The sequence below is a fragment of the Salmo salar genome, chromosome ssa27 (assembly GCF_905237065.1).
Source record: "Salmo salar chromosome ssa27, Ssal_v3.1, whole genome shotgun sequence".
Lineage (NCBI taxonomy): Eukaryota > Metazoa > Chordata > Actinopteri > Salmoniformes > Salmonidae > Salmo > Salmo salar.
Window position 1 is genome coordinate 5848320 of NC_059468.1, and position 13648 is coordinate 5861967.

Below are 13648 nucleotides of genomic sequence, written 5' to 3' on the forward strand. Positions count from 1 at the left end.
TAGATTTGGCCTTGTGTTTTAGGTTATTGTCCTGCTGAAATGTGAATTCATCTTGCATTGTGTGGTGGAAAGCAGACTGAGCCAGGTTTTCCTCTAGGATTTTGCCTGTGCTTAGATTCATTCAGTTTATTTTTTATCCTGAAAAACTCCCCAGTCCTTAACAATTACAAACTTATCCATAACATGATGCAACCATCACTATGCTTGAAAATACGGAGAGTGGTACTCAGTAATGTGCTGTATTTGCCCCAAACACAGCACTTTGTATTCAGGACAAAAAGTACATTTCTTTGCCACAGTTTTTTTGCAGTATTACTTTAGTCCCTTGCTGCAAACAGGATGCATGTTTTGGAATATTTTTTATTCTGTACAGGCTTCCTTCTTTTCACTCTGTCAAATAGGTTATGTGGCTCAGTTGGTAGAGCATGGTGTTTGCAACGCCAGCATGGTGTGTGCAACACCAGGGTTGTGGGTTCAATTCCCACGGGGGGCCAGTACAAAAAAGTGAAATGTATGCATTCACTACTGTAAGTCGCTCTGGATAAGAGCGTCTGCTAAATGACTAAAATGTAAAGTTGTTGATCCATCTTCAGTTCTCCTTTCACAGCCATTAAACTGTTTTGTATTGTTGTGGTGTTGTGGTGATCCAACGTGTAATTGGAAATCCTCCCTGGTATCTGTGGTTGAATCTGTGTTTGAAATTCACTGCGCGACTGAGGGACCTTACAGATAATTGTATGTCTGGGGTACAGAGATGAGGTAGTCATTCAAAAATAATGTTAAAAAGCATTATTGCACACAGAACGAGTTCATTTTTAATCTTGAACTCAAGACATTTCAGCTTTAAATGTTTTATTAATTTGTAAAAATGTCCTAAAAACATCATTCCACTTGGACATTATGGGGTATTGTGTGTAGGCCAGTGACCAAAAAACTCAATTTAAATCGAAAAAAAAAAATACAACTAAAATTGGAAAAGGTCAAGGGGTGTGAATAGGACTGTTGCGGTGACCATATTACTGCCACACCGGCAGTCACGAGTCATGAAGGCAGTCAAATTCACGTGATCATTTAGCCACTGTAATTAGGCTTCTCCAAGCAATGCTGCTGGTCATTAGTAGCCTACCAAACTTGCTAACTGCCTGGTACCTGGTAGTCAGCACTCTATTGTCCCTCTAATCACTCTGACATCAATGCAAATGTAATGGGAAATCTAATCAAACACTTCATGAGAGCCCATGAGCTCATGTTGGGCAACATTTCTATAGGCTATGCAATTGCGTGCGAGAACAGAGTGATGGACTTTATTAAAAAGAGGAAGATCCCATCACCTTTCTATAGACTAGGCCTACTATATTTATTTATCAACCTTCCTAATATTAAGCACATTATTTAATCTTTACAACAGGAGTATAGCCTACCTGGCTGGCATAAAAATAAACCACAGGGAAAAGTGTTCTCCATTCACTTTTTAAGTGCATAGATGACATGTATTTTTTCCCGCTGCCTGTTTCGATACAGGTGCATAATAACGGTTCATTCGAAATAAAACATTTCACACAGATATTATTTAGTATAAGACCAGATTAAATCAAGAATAGTCTGATGGGTGCTAATATTAGCCTATCACTTGTGAATGCCTTTTTGCTGCCAATTTTTCTAATCATTGGTCGCACACCTCATGTAACCTCTCCGATAGGCATATATGTGTTAAGGTTTGTATCACAACTAAAGTGGCCAAATAACTTCTTAAAATTAAGCACAATCCACTTTGCAAGGGGTGTAGAGCCTAACTGGCATAAGCAGCACATGAGTTTCAAGTTTGGGGAAGATAATTTTCACCATAAAAATGCACCTTCATAATAAATGCATTAGATGCATAATTGCATTTGCAGTCACTTTTGATAATGGTGTTTTCTTGCTAATAGAACATTCACACTTATAGCCTACTACCATGTGCGCATTGCTGCGCTTATAATGCAAAGAAATAGCCTAATAGTTTATCAACATTTGAAGCTAAACGTTCTGATCTGTTGTGTCAGCCACATCGCGTAAAAATGCTGGTGGGTGTATTAATTTGGGCCTACTTTTTTATTATGAGGGATAGTAGATTGACATAAACTAGTGCTTTTGCTGTTCGCTAGACCTACTCATCTTGATGGCTGACGAAAAGTAAATGTGGACAGTTCTTCCAATATCTTCAACATGCACCTCGGAATGCCGCAGTGAAGTGCTTGTCTCATTGTGAATGAGTGACTGATGAAGTGTGTACAGCCTGCGCAAAAAAACAAAGCAGAGCTCATGCCTTTCAAGCAAATTGGAAACAGTCTATCACAGTCCCATCCATTTTGTCACCAAAACCCATTTACCACTGTGACCTGTATGTTCTTGTTGGCTGGCCCTCGCTTCATATTCATCACCAAACCCACTGGCTCCAGGTAGGTAAAGCCATCAGCTGTCAGAGCAGCTTACAGATCATTGCACCTGTACATAGCCCATCCAACTACCTCATCCCCGTATTGTTTTTTTTTCTCCTTTGCACCCCAGTATCTCAACTTGCACATTCATCTTCTGCACATCTACCACTCCAGTGTTTAATTGCAAAATTGTAATTACTTCACCACTACGGCCTATTTATTGCCTTACCTCCCTAATTTTACCTAATATTTGCACACACTGTATATAGACTTCTCTATTGTGTTATTGACTGTACGTTTGTTAATTCCATGTGTAACTCTGTGTTGTTTGTGTCGCACTGCTTTGCTTTATCTTGGCCAGGTCGCAGTTGTAAATGAGAACTTGTTCTCAACTGGCCTACCTGGTTAAATAAATGTCAAATAAAAACCTTTCAAGTGACTTTTTTCAAATCATAGTCGCATCATGCAGCATTACAATGTATTAAAAAAATCTAAACATATAGTCCAACGTTTGTAGAACAACTAAAGTAATTAATGTAACTAAAGAAAGAATATAGGAACACCTATTTCTTTGTTAAGCACTCAACACAGAATAGCCGCATGTGTGCACTACCTCAAATCGTTTGAAGAAAATATCCTTTATTTTATTCAGCTTTGTTCAATTTTATTCTTCATACTATAATATAAAATTATGCCACGCAATTCTAAGCAAAACTTGTCTGCTAAATGAACTAGTGAAGCCCACAGGCATTTGGCAAAGCCACATCAGGACAACTCAGAGTATGCAAATTCTGTTCTGAAATAAGACTACATTTTCTTCATATCATGCTTCTTTAGACCTGTCTAAAATAAATTGATTTATTGTGAAGGTGTAGGCTATATTACATGGATTTATTAGACTTAAAAAAAAAAAAAAAAAAAGGTAGATGTTCCAAAGGTCTGCATCAGTGGCTTGTAGGCTGTGTGTGGAAGCCAGGAGATGGTAAATGTGTTTATGTTAATTAAACGGTAAATTACCGTGAGACTGACAGTTATTTGCTTGATAATCACCAGCTGACAAAAGTATTCAGACCATTTGCTATGAGACTCGAAACTGAGCTCAGGTGCATCCTGTTTCCATTGATCATCCTTGAGATGTTTCTACAACTTGGAGTCCACCTGTGGTAAATTCAATTGATTGGACATGATTTGGAAAGAAATACATGTCTATATAAAAAGGTCCCACAGTTGACAGTGCATGTCAGACCAAAAACCAAGCCATGAGGTCGAAGGAATTGTCCGTAGAGCTCCGAGACAGGATTGTGTCGATGCACATATCTGGGGGAAGGTCACCAAAAAAAATGTCTGCAGCATTGAAGGTCCCCAAGAACACAGTGGCCTCCATCATTCTTAAATGGAAGAAGTTTGGAATCACCAAGACACTTCCTAGAGCTGGCCGTCCGGCCAAACTGAGCAATTGGGGGAGAAGGGCCTTGGTCATGGAGCTGACCAAGAACCGATGGTCACTCTGCCAGAGCTCCAGAGTTCCTCTGTGGAGATGGGAGAACCTTCCAGAAGGACAACCATCTCTGCAGCACTCCACCAATCAGGTCTTTATGGAGGAGTGGCCAGACAAAAGCCACTCCTCAGTAAAAGGCACATGACAGCCCACTTGGAGTTTGCCAAAAGGCACCTCAGGACTCTCAGACCATGAGAAACTAGATTCTCTTGTCTGATGAAACCAAAATTGAACTCTTTGGCCTGAATGCCAAGCGTCACGTCTGGCGGAAACCTGGCACCATCCCTACAGTGAAGCATGATGGTGGCAGCATCATGCTGTGGGGATGACTTTCAGTGTCAGGGAATGGGAGACTAGTCAGGATCAAGGGAAAGATGAACAGAGCAAAATATAGAGCGATTCTTGATGAAAACCTGCTCCAGAGCACTCAGGACCTCAGACTGGGGCGAACGTTCACCTTTCAACAGGACAACGACCCTAAGTACACAGCCAAGACAACGCAGGAGTGGCTTCGGGACAAGTTTCTGAATATCCTTGAGTGGCCCAGCCAGAGCCCGGACTTAAACCCGATCAAACATCTCTGGATAGACCTGAAAATAGCTGTGCAGCGACGCTCCCCAGCCTGACAGAGCTTGAGAGGATCTGCAGAGAAGAATGAGAGAAACTCCCCAAAGACAGGTGTGCCAAGGTTGCAGCGTCATACCCAAGAAGAACTAAGACTGTAATCTCTGCCAAAGGTGCTTCAATAAATTACTGAGTAAAGAGTCTGAATACTGTGATATTTCATTTTTAAAAACCTGTTTTTGATTTGTCGTTATGGGTATTGTGTGTAGATTGAGGAGACCTTTTTAATCCATTTTTGAATAAAGCTGTAACGTAACAAAATATTAAGGGGTCTGAATACTTCCCGAATGCACTATGTATGATATCCGGTTTTACTGAGTGGGATCTGTACAGAGGTGGGCAGAAGAACTCACGTTGGGTGTGGCGTCACCACACTGTTGGCAGAGTGCACACTGCCTCTCATCTTTGGTCAGGTCGAGTTCCAGGGCCCCGGTTACAGCACCATTTGTACCTAGACAAGATACACCAAACACATTCATTATTTAATTGTCCCTTCACATGGTTAGGACCAAGGAAAATGCGAAATCAGTCAATGCACACTACAAAGATCTTCTTGTGCTGGTGAATGGGGTTACATGTCTGCTTTAAGACTAGTCCCAAATGGCACCCTATTCTAACAGAGCTCTGGAAAAAAATTAAGAGACCACTGCAAAATGATCAGTTTCTCTGGTTTTACTATTTATAGAACTGCCAAAGGGGGCGGTGTTGCAATCTAATGCAAAGATAGTAATACAGAACTCTGCAGGCTATCCAAGTCTGTACCAAAACAATTCCAGCTTCTACTTCTAAAAATTCACCTTTCCAGAAACAAGTCTCTCACTGTTGCCGCTTGCTATAGACCTCCCTCTGCCCCCAGCTGTGCCCTCGATACCATATGTGAATTGATTGCCCCCCATCTATCTTCTGAGCTCGTGCTACTAGGTGACCTAAACTGGGACATGCTTAACACCCCGGCCATCCTACAATCTAAGCTTGATGCCCTCAAACTCACACAAATTATCAATGAACCTACCAGGTACAACCCCAAATCCGTAAACACAGGCACCCTCATAGACGTCATCCTAACTAACTCGCCCTCCAAATACACTTCTGCTGTTTTCAATCAAGGCCTCATTGCCTGCATCCGTAATGGGTCTGCGACCAAACGACCACCCCTCATCACTGTCAAACACTCCCTAAAACACTTCTGCGAGCAGGCCTTTCTAATCAACCTTGCCGGGGTATCCTGGAATGACATTGACCTCATCCCCGTCAGTAGATGATGCCTGGTTATTCTTTAAAAGTGCCTTCCTCACCATCTTAAATAAGCATGCCCCACTCAAAAATTTTAGAACTAGGAATAGATATAGTCCTTGGTTCACTCCAGACCTGTCTGCCCTTGACCAGCACAAAAACATCCTGTGGCGTTCTGCATTAACATCGAACAGCCCCCGTGATATGCAACTTAAGAATTAGAAAAGCTAAGGCTAGCTTTTTCAAACAGAAATTTGCATCCTGTAGTACTAACACAAAAAAGTTCTGGGACAATGTAAAGTCCACGGAGAATAAGAGCACCTCCTCCCAGCTGCCCACTGCTCTGAGGCTAGGAAACACTTACCACCGATAAATCCACTATAATTGAGAATTTCAATAAGCATTTCTCTACAGCTGGCCATGCTTTCCACCTGGCTACCTCTACCCCGGTCAACTGCCCGGCACCCTCCACAGCAACCCGCCAAAGCCTCCACCATTTGTCCTTCACCCAAATCCAGATAGCCGATGTTCTGAAAGAGCTGCAAAATCTGGACCCATACAAATCAGCCGGGCTAGACAATCTGGACCCTCACTTTCTAAAAATGGTCTGCCGAAATTGTTGCAACCCCTATTACTAGCCTGTTCAACCTCTCTTTCATATCATCTGAGATTCCCAAAGATTGGAAAGCTGCTGCGGTCATCCCCCTCTTCAAAGGGGGTGACACTCTAGACCCACACTGCTACAGACCTATATCTATCCTACCCTGTCTTTCTAAGGTCTTCGAAAGCCAAGTTAACAGATTACCGACCATTTCGAATCCCACCGCACCTTCTCCGCTATGCAATCTGGTTTCAGAGCTTCTGTGGCCTCCAACTGCTCTTAAACGCAGGTAAAACTAAATGCATGCTATTTAATGGATCACTGCCCGCACCTGCTCGCACTGGACGGCTCTGACTTAGAATACGTGGACAACTACAAATACCTGGGTGTCTGGTTAGACTGTAAACTCTCCTTCCAGACTCACATTAAGCATCTCCAATCCAAAATTAAATCTAGAATAGGCTTCCTATATCGCAACAAAGCATCCTTAACTCATGCTGCCAAACACACCCTCATAAAACTGACCATCCTACCGATCCTCGACTTCGGTGATGTCATCTATAAAATAGCCTCCAACACTCTACTCAGTGCCATCCGTTTTGTCACCAAAGCCCCTTACACTACCCACCATTGCGACCTGTACACTCTCGTTGGTTGGCCCTCGCTTCATACTCGTCGCCAAACCCACTGGCTACAGGTGATCTACAAGTCTCTGCTAGGTAAAGCCCCGCCTTATCTCAGCTCACTGGTCACCATAGCAGCACCCACTCATACCTGCTGGAGCGCATGCTACATCTCACTGGTCACCCCCAAAGCCAATTCCTCCTTTGGCCGCATTTCCTTCCAGTTCTCTGCTGCCACTGACTGGAACGAACTGCAAAAATCTCTGAAGCTGGAGACTCATATCTCCCTCACTAGCTTTAAGCACCAGCTGTCAGAGCAGCTCACAGATCACTGCACATAGCCCATCTATCTACCTACCTCATCCCCATACTGTATTTATTTATTTATCTTGCTCCTTTGCACCCCAGTATCTCTACTTGCACATTCATCTTCTGCACATCTACCATTCCAGTGTTTAATTGCTATATTGTAATTACTTCGCCACCATGGCCTATTTATTGCCTTAACTTACCTCATTTGCACTCACTGTATATAGACTTTTTGTTTTCTTTTGTTCTACAGACAAATCTGCCTGATTCCAGCCTTGCTGAAGCACCCCCAGATCACCGATCCTCCACCAAATGTCACTGTGGGTGCGAGACCTGGAGAGGCCTACAAGCCACAGTGTCTCGCATCCACTGTGAAATTTGGTGGAGGATCGGTGATGATCTGGGGGTGCTTCAGCAAGGCTGGAATCAGGCAGATTTGTCTTTGTGAAGGACGCATAATTCAAGCCACGTACAAGGTTGTCCTGGAAGAAAACTTTCTTGCTTCTTTCTACTCTGACAATGTTCCCCAACTCTGAGGATGGGTTTTTCCAGCAGGACAATGCTCCATGCCAAGACGCATGAAAGCTGTGATTGGAATAACCCTGATTTTCACCAAATTATGATTTCTGAACACTTCCTAAGTTAAAACACGAGTATTGTGTTGTTTAAACGGATATGAACTCATTTTCTTTGCATTATTTGAGGTCTGACAAATAACAAAAAAGATGCAGTGTTATGACCAGTTGTCATTTTCTGCAAATAAATGCTCTAAATGACAATATTTTTAATTTGGAATTTGGGAGAAATGTTGTCAGTAGTTTATAGAATAAAACAAAAATGTTAATTTTACCCAAACACATACCTATAAATAGTAAAACCAGAGAAACTGATCATTTTGCAGTGGTCTCTTAATTTACAGAGCTGTATAGTGCACTACAGTTGACCATAGCCCTATGCCCATGACCAGACTCCCTATTTGGGAAACAGCCATAGACTACATACCTTGGGATTTGAGTGGGAGGCCCTCCAGCGCCCAGGGCTGATGGGTGGTGACTGAGGATGGGGGAGGGATGGTGTTCCCCTGCTGGAGAAACCCTGAACCCCTGGTAACTTGGTACGTCCTCTCCAGCCACTGTGCATAGCTGTGCTCCATAGATGGAGGAAGAACTGCCTCGGGGAGCATACCACTGAGACAGAAGAGGGGGCAGACTTGCTCAGCAAGAGAATTTTTAACCCATAAGAGTCCAAGTCCTGTCTAAGTCAGGGGAAGGGGGGGGCGTGCTGCAAGCTATATGAAATTGTTCATACCAAGGATCATTTAGCTATTTGATTTGGAATTTTACGACCCCTTTAAGTAGCAAACATATAAGAAAAATAGCATTTTGCCTTACTGCTATTAGCACATACAAACACAACGAATAACAGATTCAATAGAGATAGTCTACCCCCCCCACACACACTAAAAAAGGAAGTTTGTTTGGAAGTGCCTGTGCTATATCTAAGGCACTGCGCCTCAGTGCTAGAGGCGTCACTACAGACACCCTGGTTCGAATCCAGGCTGTATCACAACCGGCCGTGATTGGGAATCCCATATGGTGGCTCAATAGGCCCAGCGTCGTCCGGGTTTGGCTGGTGTAGGCCGTCATTGTAAATAAGAATTTGTTCTTAACTGACTTGCCTAGTTAAATAAAAGGTTAAATAATTTAAAATAATAAAAAATATGCGATTTAAGAAAGATCAGGAAACGTGTTTAACCCCTTATTTTTGGCACTAAACAGTCTAAGCCTGAAGAGTGGGGGGGGGGTTCCCTACTAAGCTACACGACATGACCAAAAATATGTGGACACCTGCTCATCAAACATCTCATTCCAAAATCATGAGCATTAATATGAAGTTGGTCCCCCCTTTTGCTGCTATAACAGCCTCCACTCTTCTGGAAAGGCTTTCCACTAGATGTTGGGAACATTGCCACGGAGACTTGATTCCATTCAGCCACAAAAGCATTAGTGAGGTCAGGGACTGATGTTGGGCGATTAGGCCTGGCTCGCAGACGGCGTTCCAATTCATCCCAAAGGTGTTTGATGGGGGCTGAGGTCAGGGCTCTGTGCAGGCCTTTCAAGTTCTTCCACACATATCTTTTCCACACAGATAATTTCTGAAAGGACCGCACTTTGTGCACGGGGGCATTGTCATGCTGAAACAAGAAATGGCCTTCACCAAACTGTTGCCACAAAGTTGGAAGCACAGAATCATTTAGAATTTCATTGTATGCTGTAGCGTTATGATTACACTTCACTGGAACTAAGGGGCCTAGCCCGAACAATGAAAAACAGCCCCAGACCATTATTCCAACTCCACCAAACTTTACAGTTGGCACCATGTATTGGGGCAGGTAGCATTCTCTGAAATTATTTGTTGACAAGGTGGCATCTTATGATGGTGCCACATTGAAAGTCACTGAACTCTTCAGAAGGCCATTCTACTGCCAATGTTTGTCTATGGCAATTGCATGTCTGTGTGCTCGATTTTACACACGTCAGCAACAGGTGTGGCTGAAATAGACAAAACCATTCATTTTGTCTACATACTTTGTATCTCGAATAGTTTTAATTAGGTCATACCTAGGATCATTTTGCCATTTGATTTAGAATTTTAAGACCACTTGAAGTATCAAAGAAATACATAAAACAATTATTTAATTATTTGGCCTTAATGCTATTAGCCCATACAAACGCATTGAATAACTTTGATTCACTACATGGAACAACAAATAGTCCCCCACCCTAAAAAATCAAAATGAAGTTGGTTCTGAAGTGTCTGTTATACAGTGCATATTCAGAAAGTATTCAGACACATTCACACACTGTGTTACGATACAGCCTTAACCTAAAATGTATTTTAAAAAACAATACACACACACACACACACACACAATATACAGCATAATGACAAAGAAAAAACAGGTTTAAAAAAAAAAAATTAAAAGGTATAAAGCTACAAGCTTGGCACACCTGTATTTTGGAAGTTTCTCCCATTCTTCTCTGCAGATCCTCTCAAGCGCTGTCATGTTGGATGGGAAGCATCGCTGCACAGCTATTTTCAGGTCTCTCCAGAGATGTTTGATCGGATTCAAGTCCAGGCTCTGGCTGGGCAACTCAAGGACATTTAGAGAGTTCAGAGTCCCAAAGCCACTCCTGTGTTGTCTTGGCTGTGTGCTTAGGGATGTTGTCCTGTTGGAAGGTGAAACTTCACCTCAGTCTGAGGTACTTTGCGCTCTGGAGCAGGTTTTCATCAAGGATCTCTGATCTTTGCTCAGTTCATCTTTCCCTCGATCCTGACTAGTCTCCCAGTCCTTGCTTCTAAAAAAACATCCCCACAGCATGATGCTGACGCCACCACCATGCTTCACAGTAGGGATGGTGCCAGGTTTGCCTGGTTTCACCCAGACATAACCCTTGGCATTCAGGCCAAAGAGTTCAATCTTATTTACACCAGACTAGAGAATCTAAGTGTCCTTTAGGTGCCTTTTGGCAAACTCCAAGCGGTCGGTCATGCGCCTTTAATTGAGTGGCGGCTTCCGTCTGGCCACTCTACCATAAAAGGCCTGACTGGTGGAGTGCTGCAGAGATGGGAGCACCTTCCAGAAGCACAACCATCTCCACAGAAGAACTCCGGAACCATGTCAGAGTGACCATCAGGTTCTTGGTAACCTTCATGACCAACGCCATTCTCCACCGATTGCTCAGTTTGGCACTGCAGCCAGCTCTAGGAAGAGTCGTGGTGGATCAAAACTTCTTCCATTTAAGAATGATGGAGGCCACTGTATTCTTGGGGACCTTCAATGCTGCAGACATTTTTTGGTGTCCTTCCCCAGATCTGTGCCTCGACACAATCCTGTCTCGGAGCTCTACGGACAATTTCTTCGACCTCATGGCTTGGTTTTTGCTCTGAAATGCACCGTCAACTGTGGGACCTTATATAGACAGATGTGTGCCTTTCTAAATCATGTCCAATCAATTTAATTCGAGGTCGACTACAAGTTGAAGAAACATCAAGGATGCTCAATGTTAACAGGATACACCTGAGCTCAATGTACACCTGAGTCTCAATATTTTTTTTATATAAATTCTCAGTAAAAATTGCTTTGTCATTATGTATTGTGTTTAGATTGATGAGGAAAAAATGCAATTTTATCCAATTTAGAATAAGGTTGCAACGTAACAAAATGTGGAAAAAGTGAAGAGGTCTGAAAACTTTCCGAATACACTGTATATCTGAGTGATACAGTATAAGAAAGAACAGGAAACAATTATTAATGTTTTATTACATGTACTTAACCCCTTATTTTTGGCACTAAACAGTGTCTCACACACACACACACAGTTGAAGTCGGAAGTTCACATAGACCTTAGCCAAATACATTTAAACTCAGTTTTTCACAATTCCTGACATTTAATACTAGTAAAAATTCCCTGTCTTAGGTCAGTTAGGATCACCACGTTATTTTAAGAATGTGAAATGTAATAATAGTAGAGAGAACGATTTATTTCAGCTTTTATTTCTTTCACCACATTCCCAGTGGATCAGAAGTTTACATACACTCAATTAGTATTTGGTAGCATTGCCTTTCAATTGTTTAACTTGGGTCAAATGTTTACAGTAGCCTTCCACAAGCTTTCCACAATAAGTTGGGTGAATTTTGGCCCATTCCTCCTGACAGAGCTGGTGTAACTGAGTTTGTAGGTATCTTTGCTCGCAGCCGCTTTTTCAGTTCTTCCCACACATTTTCAATAGGATTGATGTCAGGGCTTTGTGATGGCCACTCCAATACCTTGACTTTGGTGTCCTTAAGCCATTTTGCCACAACTTTGGAAGTATGCTTGGGATCATTGTCCATTTGGAAGACTCATTTGCGACCAAGCTTTAACTTCCTGACTGATGTCTTGAGATGTTGCTTCAATATATCCACATAATTTTTCTGCCTCGTGATGCCATCTATTTTGTGCTTCACGGTTGGGATGGTGTTCTTCGGCTTGCAAGCTCCCCCTTTTTCCTCCAAACATAACGATTGTCATTATGACCAAACAGTTCTATTTGAGTTTCATCAGACCAAAGGACATATCTCCAAAAAGTACAATCTTTGTCCCCATGTGCAGTTGCAAACTGTAGTTTGGCTTTTTTATGGCGGTATTGCTGAGCGGCCTTTTAGGTTATGTCGATATAGGACTCATTTTACTGTGGATACAGATACTTTTGTACCGGTTTCCTTTAGCATCTTCACAAGGTCCTTTGCTGTTGTTCTGGGATTGATTTGCACTTTTCGCACCAAAGTACGTTCATCTCTAGGAGACAGAACGCGTCTCCTTCCTGAGCGGTATGACAGCTGCGTGGTCCCATCATGTTCATAATTTCATACTATTGTTTGTGCAGATGAACGTGGTACCTTCAGGCGTTTGGAAATTGCTCCCAAGGATGAACCAAACTTTTGGAGGTCTCCAATTTTTCTTTCTGAGGTCTTGGCTGATTTCTTTTGATTTTCCCATGATGTCAAGCAAAGAGGCACTGAGTTTGAAGGTAGGCCTTGAAATACATCCACAGGTACACCTCCAATTGACTCAAATTATGTCAATTAGCCTATCAGAAACGTCTAAAGCCATGACGATATTTTCTGGAATTTTCCAAGCTGTTTAAAGGCACAGTCAACTTAGTGTATGTAAACTTCTGACCTACTGGAATTGTGATACAGTGAATTACAAGTGAAATAATCTGTCTGTAAACAATTGTTGGAAAAATGACTTGTGTCATGCACAAAGTAGATGTCCTAACCGACTTGCCAAAACTATAGTTTGTTAACAAGAAATTTGTGGAGTGGTTGAAAAACAAGTTTTAATGACTCCAACCTAAGTGTATGTAAACATACATTATTTTTCAACTGGTACGGGGGAGCTTCAGATGAGTCTTGTGAGCGTCCTAGAGCAACACAACATGTACGTGTTCTTACATTTACATTTTAGTCATTTAGCAGACGCTCTTATCCAGAGCGACTTACAGTAGTGAATACATTTCATACATTTTTCCCCCCCCTTTTTTTTTCTCCGTACTGGTCCCCCGTGTTAATCGAACCCACAACCCTGGCGTTGCAAACACCATGCTCTACCAACTGAGCCACACCTTTCCACAAAGTTCTTATAGGCACTATAGTATTGCCAGCCTAATCTCGGGAGTTGATAGGCTTGAAGTCATGAACAGCGCTGTGCTTCAAGCATTGCGAAGAGCTGCTGGCAAACACAGGAAAGTGCTGTTTGAATGAATGCTTACGAGCCTGCTGCTGCCTACCACCGCT

At 42.4% G+C, this 13648-nt stretch overlaps 1 protein-coding gene across 1 annotated transcript in view; it reads right to left on the reverse strand.

The window, feature by feature from the left end:
* Window positions 1–13648, reverse strand: part of LOC106588247 (histone-lysine N-methyltransferase 2B) — a 62622-nt gene that overhangs the window by 17737 nt on the left and 31237 nt on the right. Inside the window, 2 exon segments of the mRNA XM_014177065.2 lie at window positions 4893–4990; window positions 8308–8492. Of these exon segments, the coding sequence (XP_014032540.2) occupies window positions 4893–4990; window positions 8308–8492 (283 nt within the window).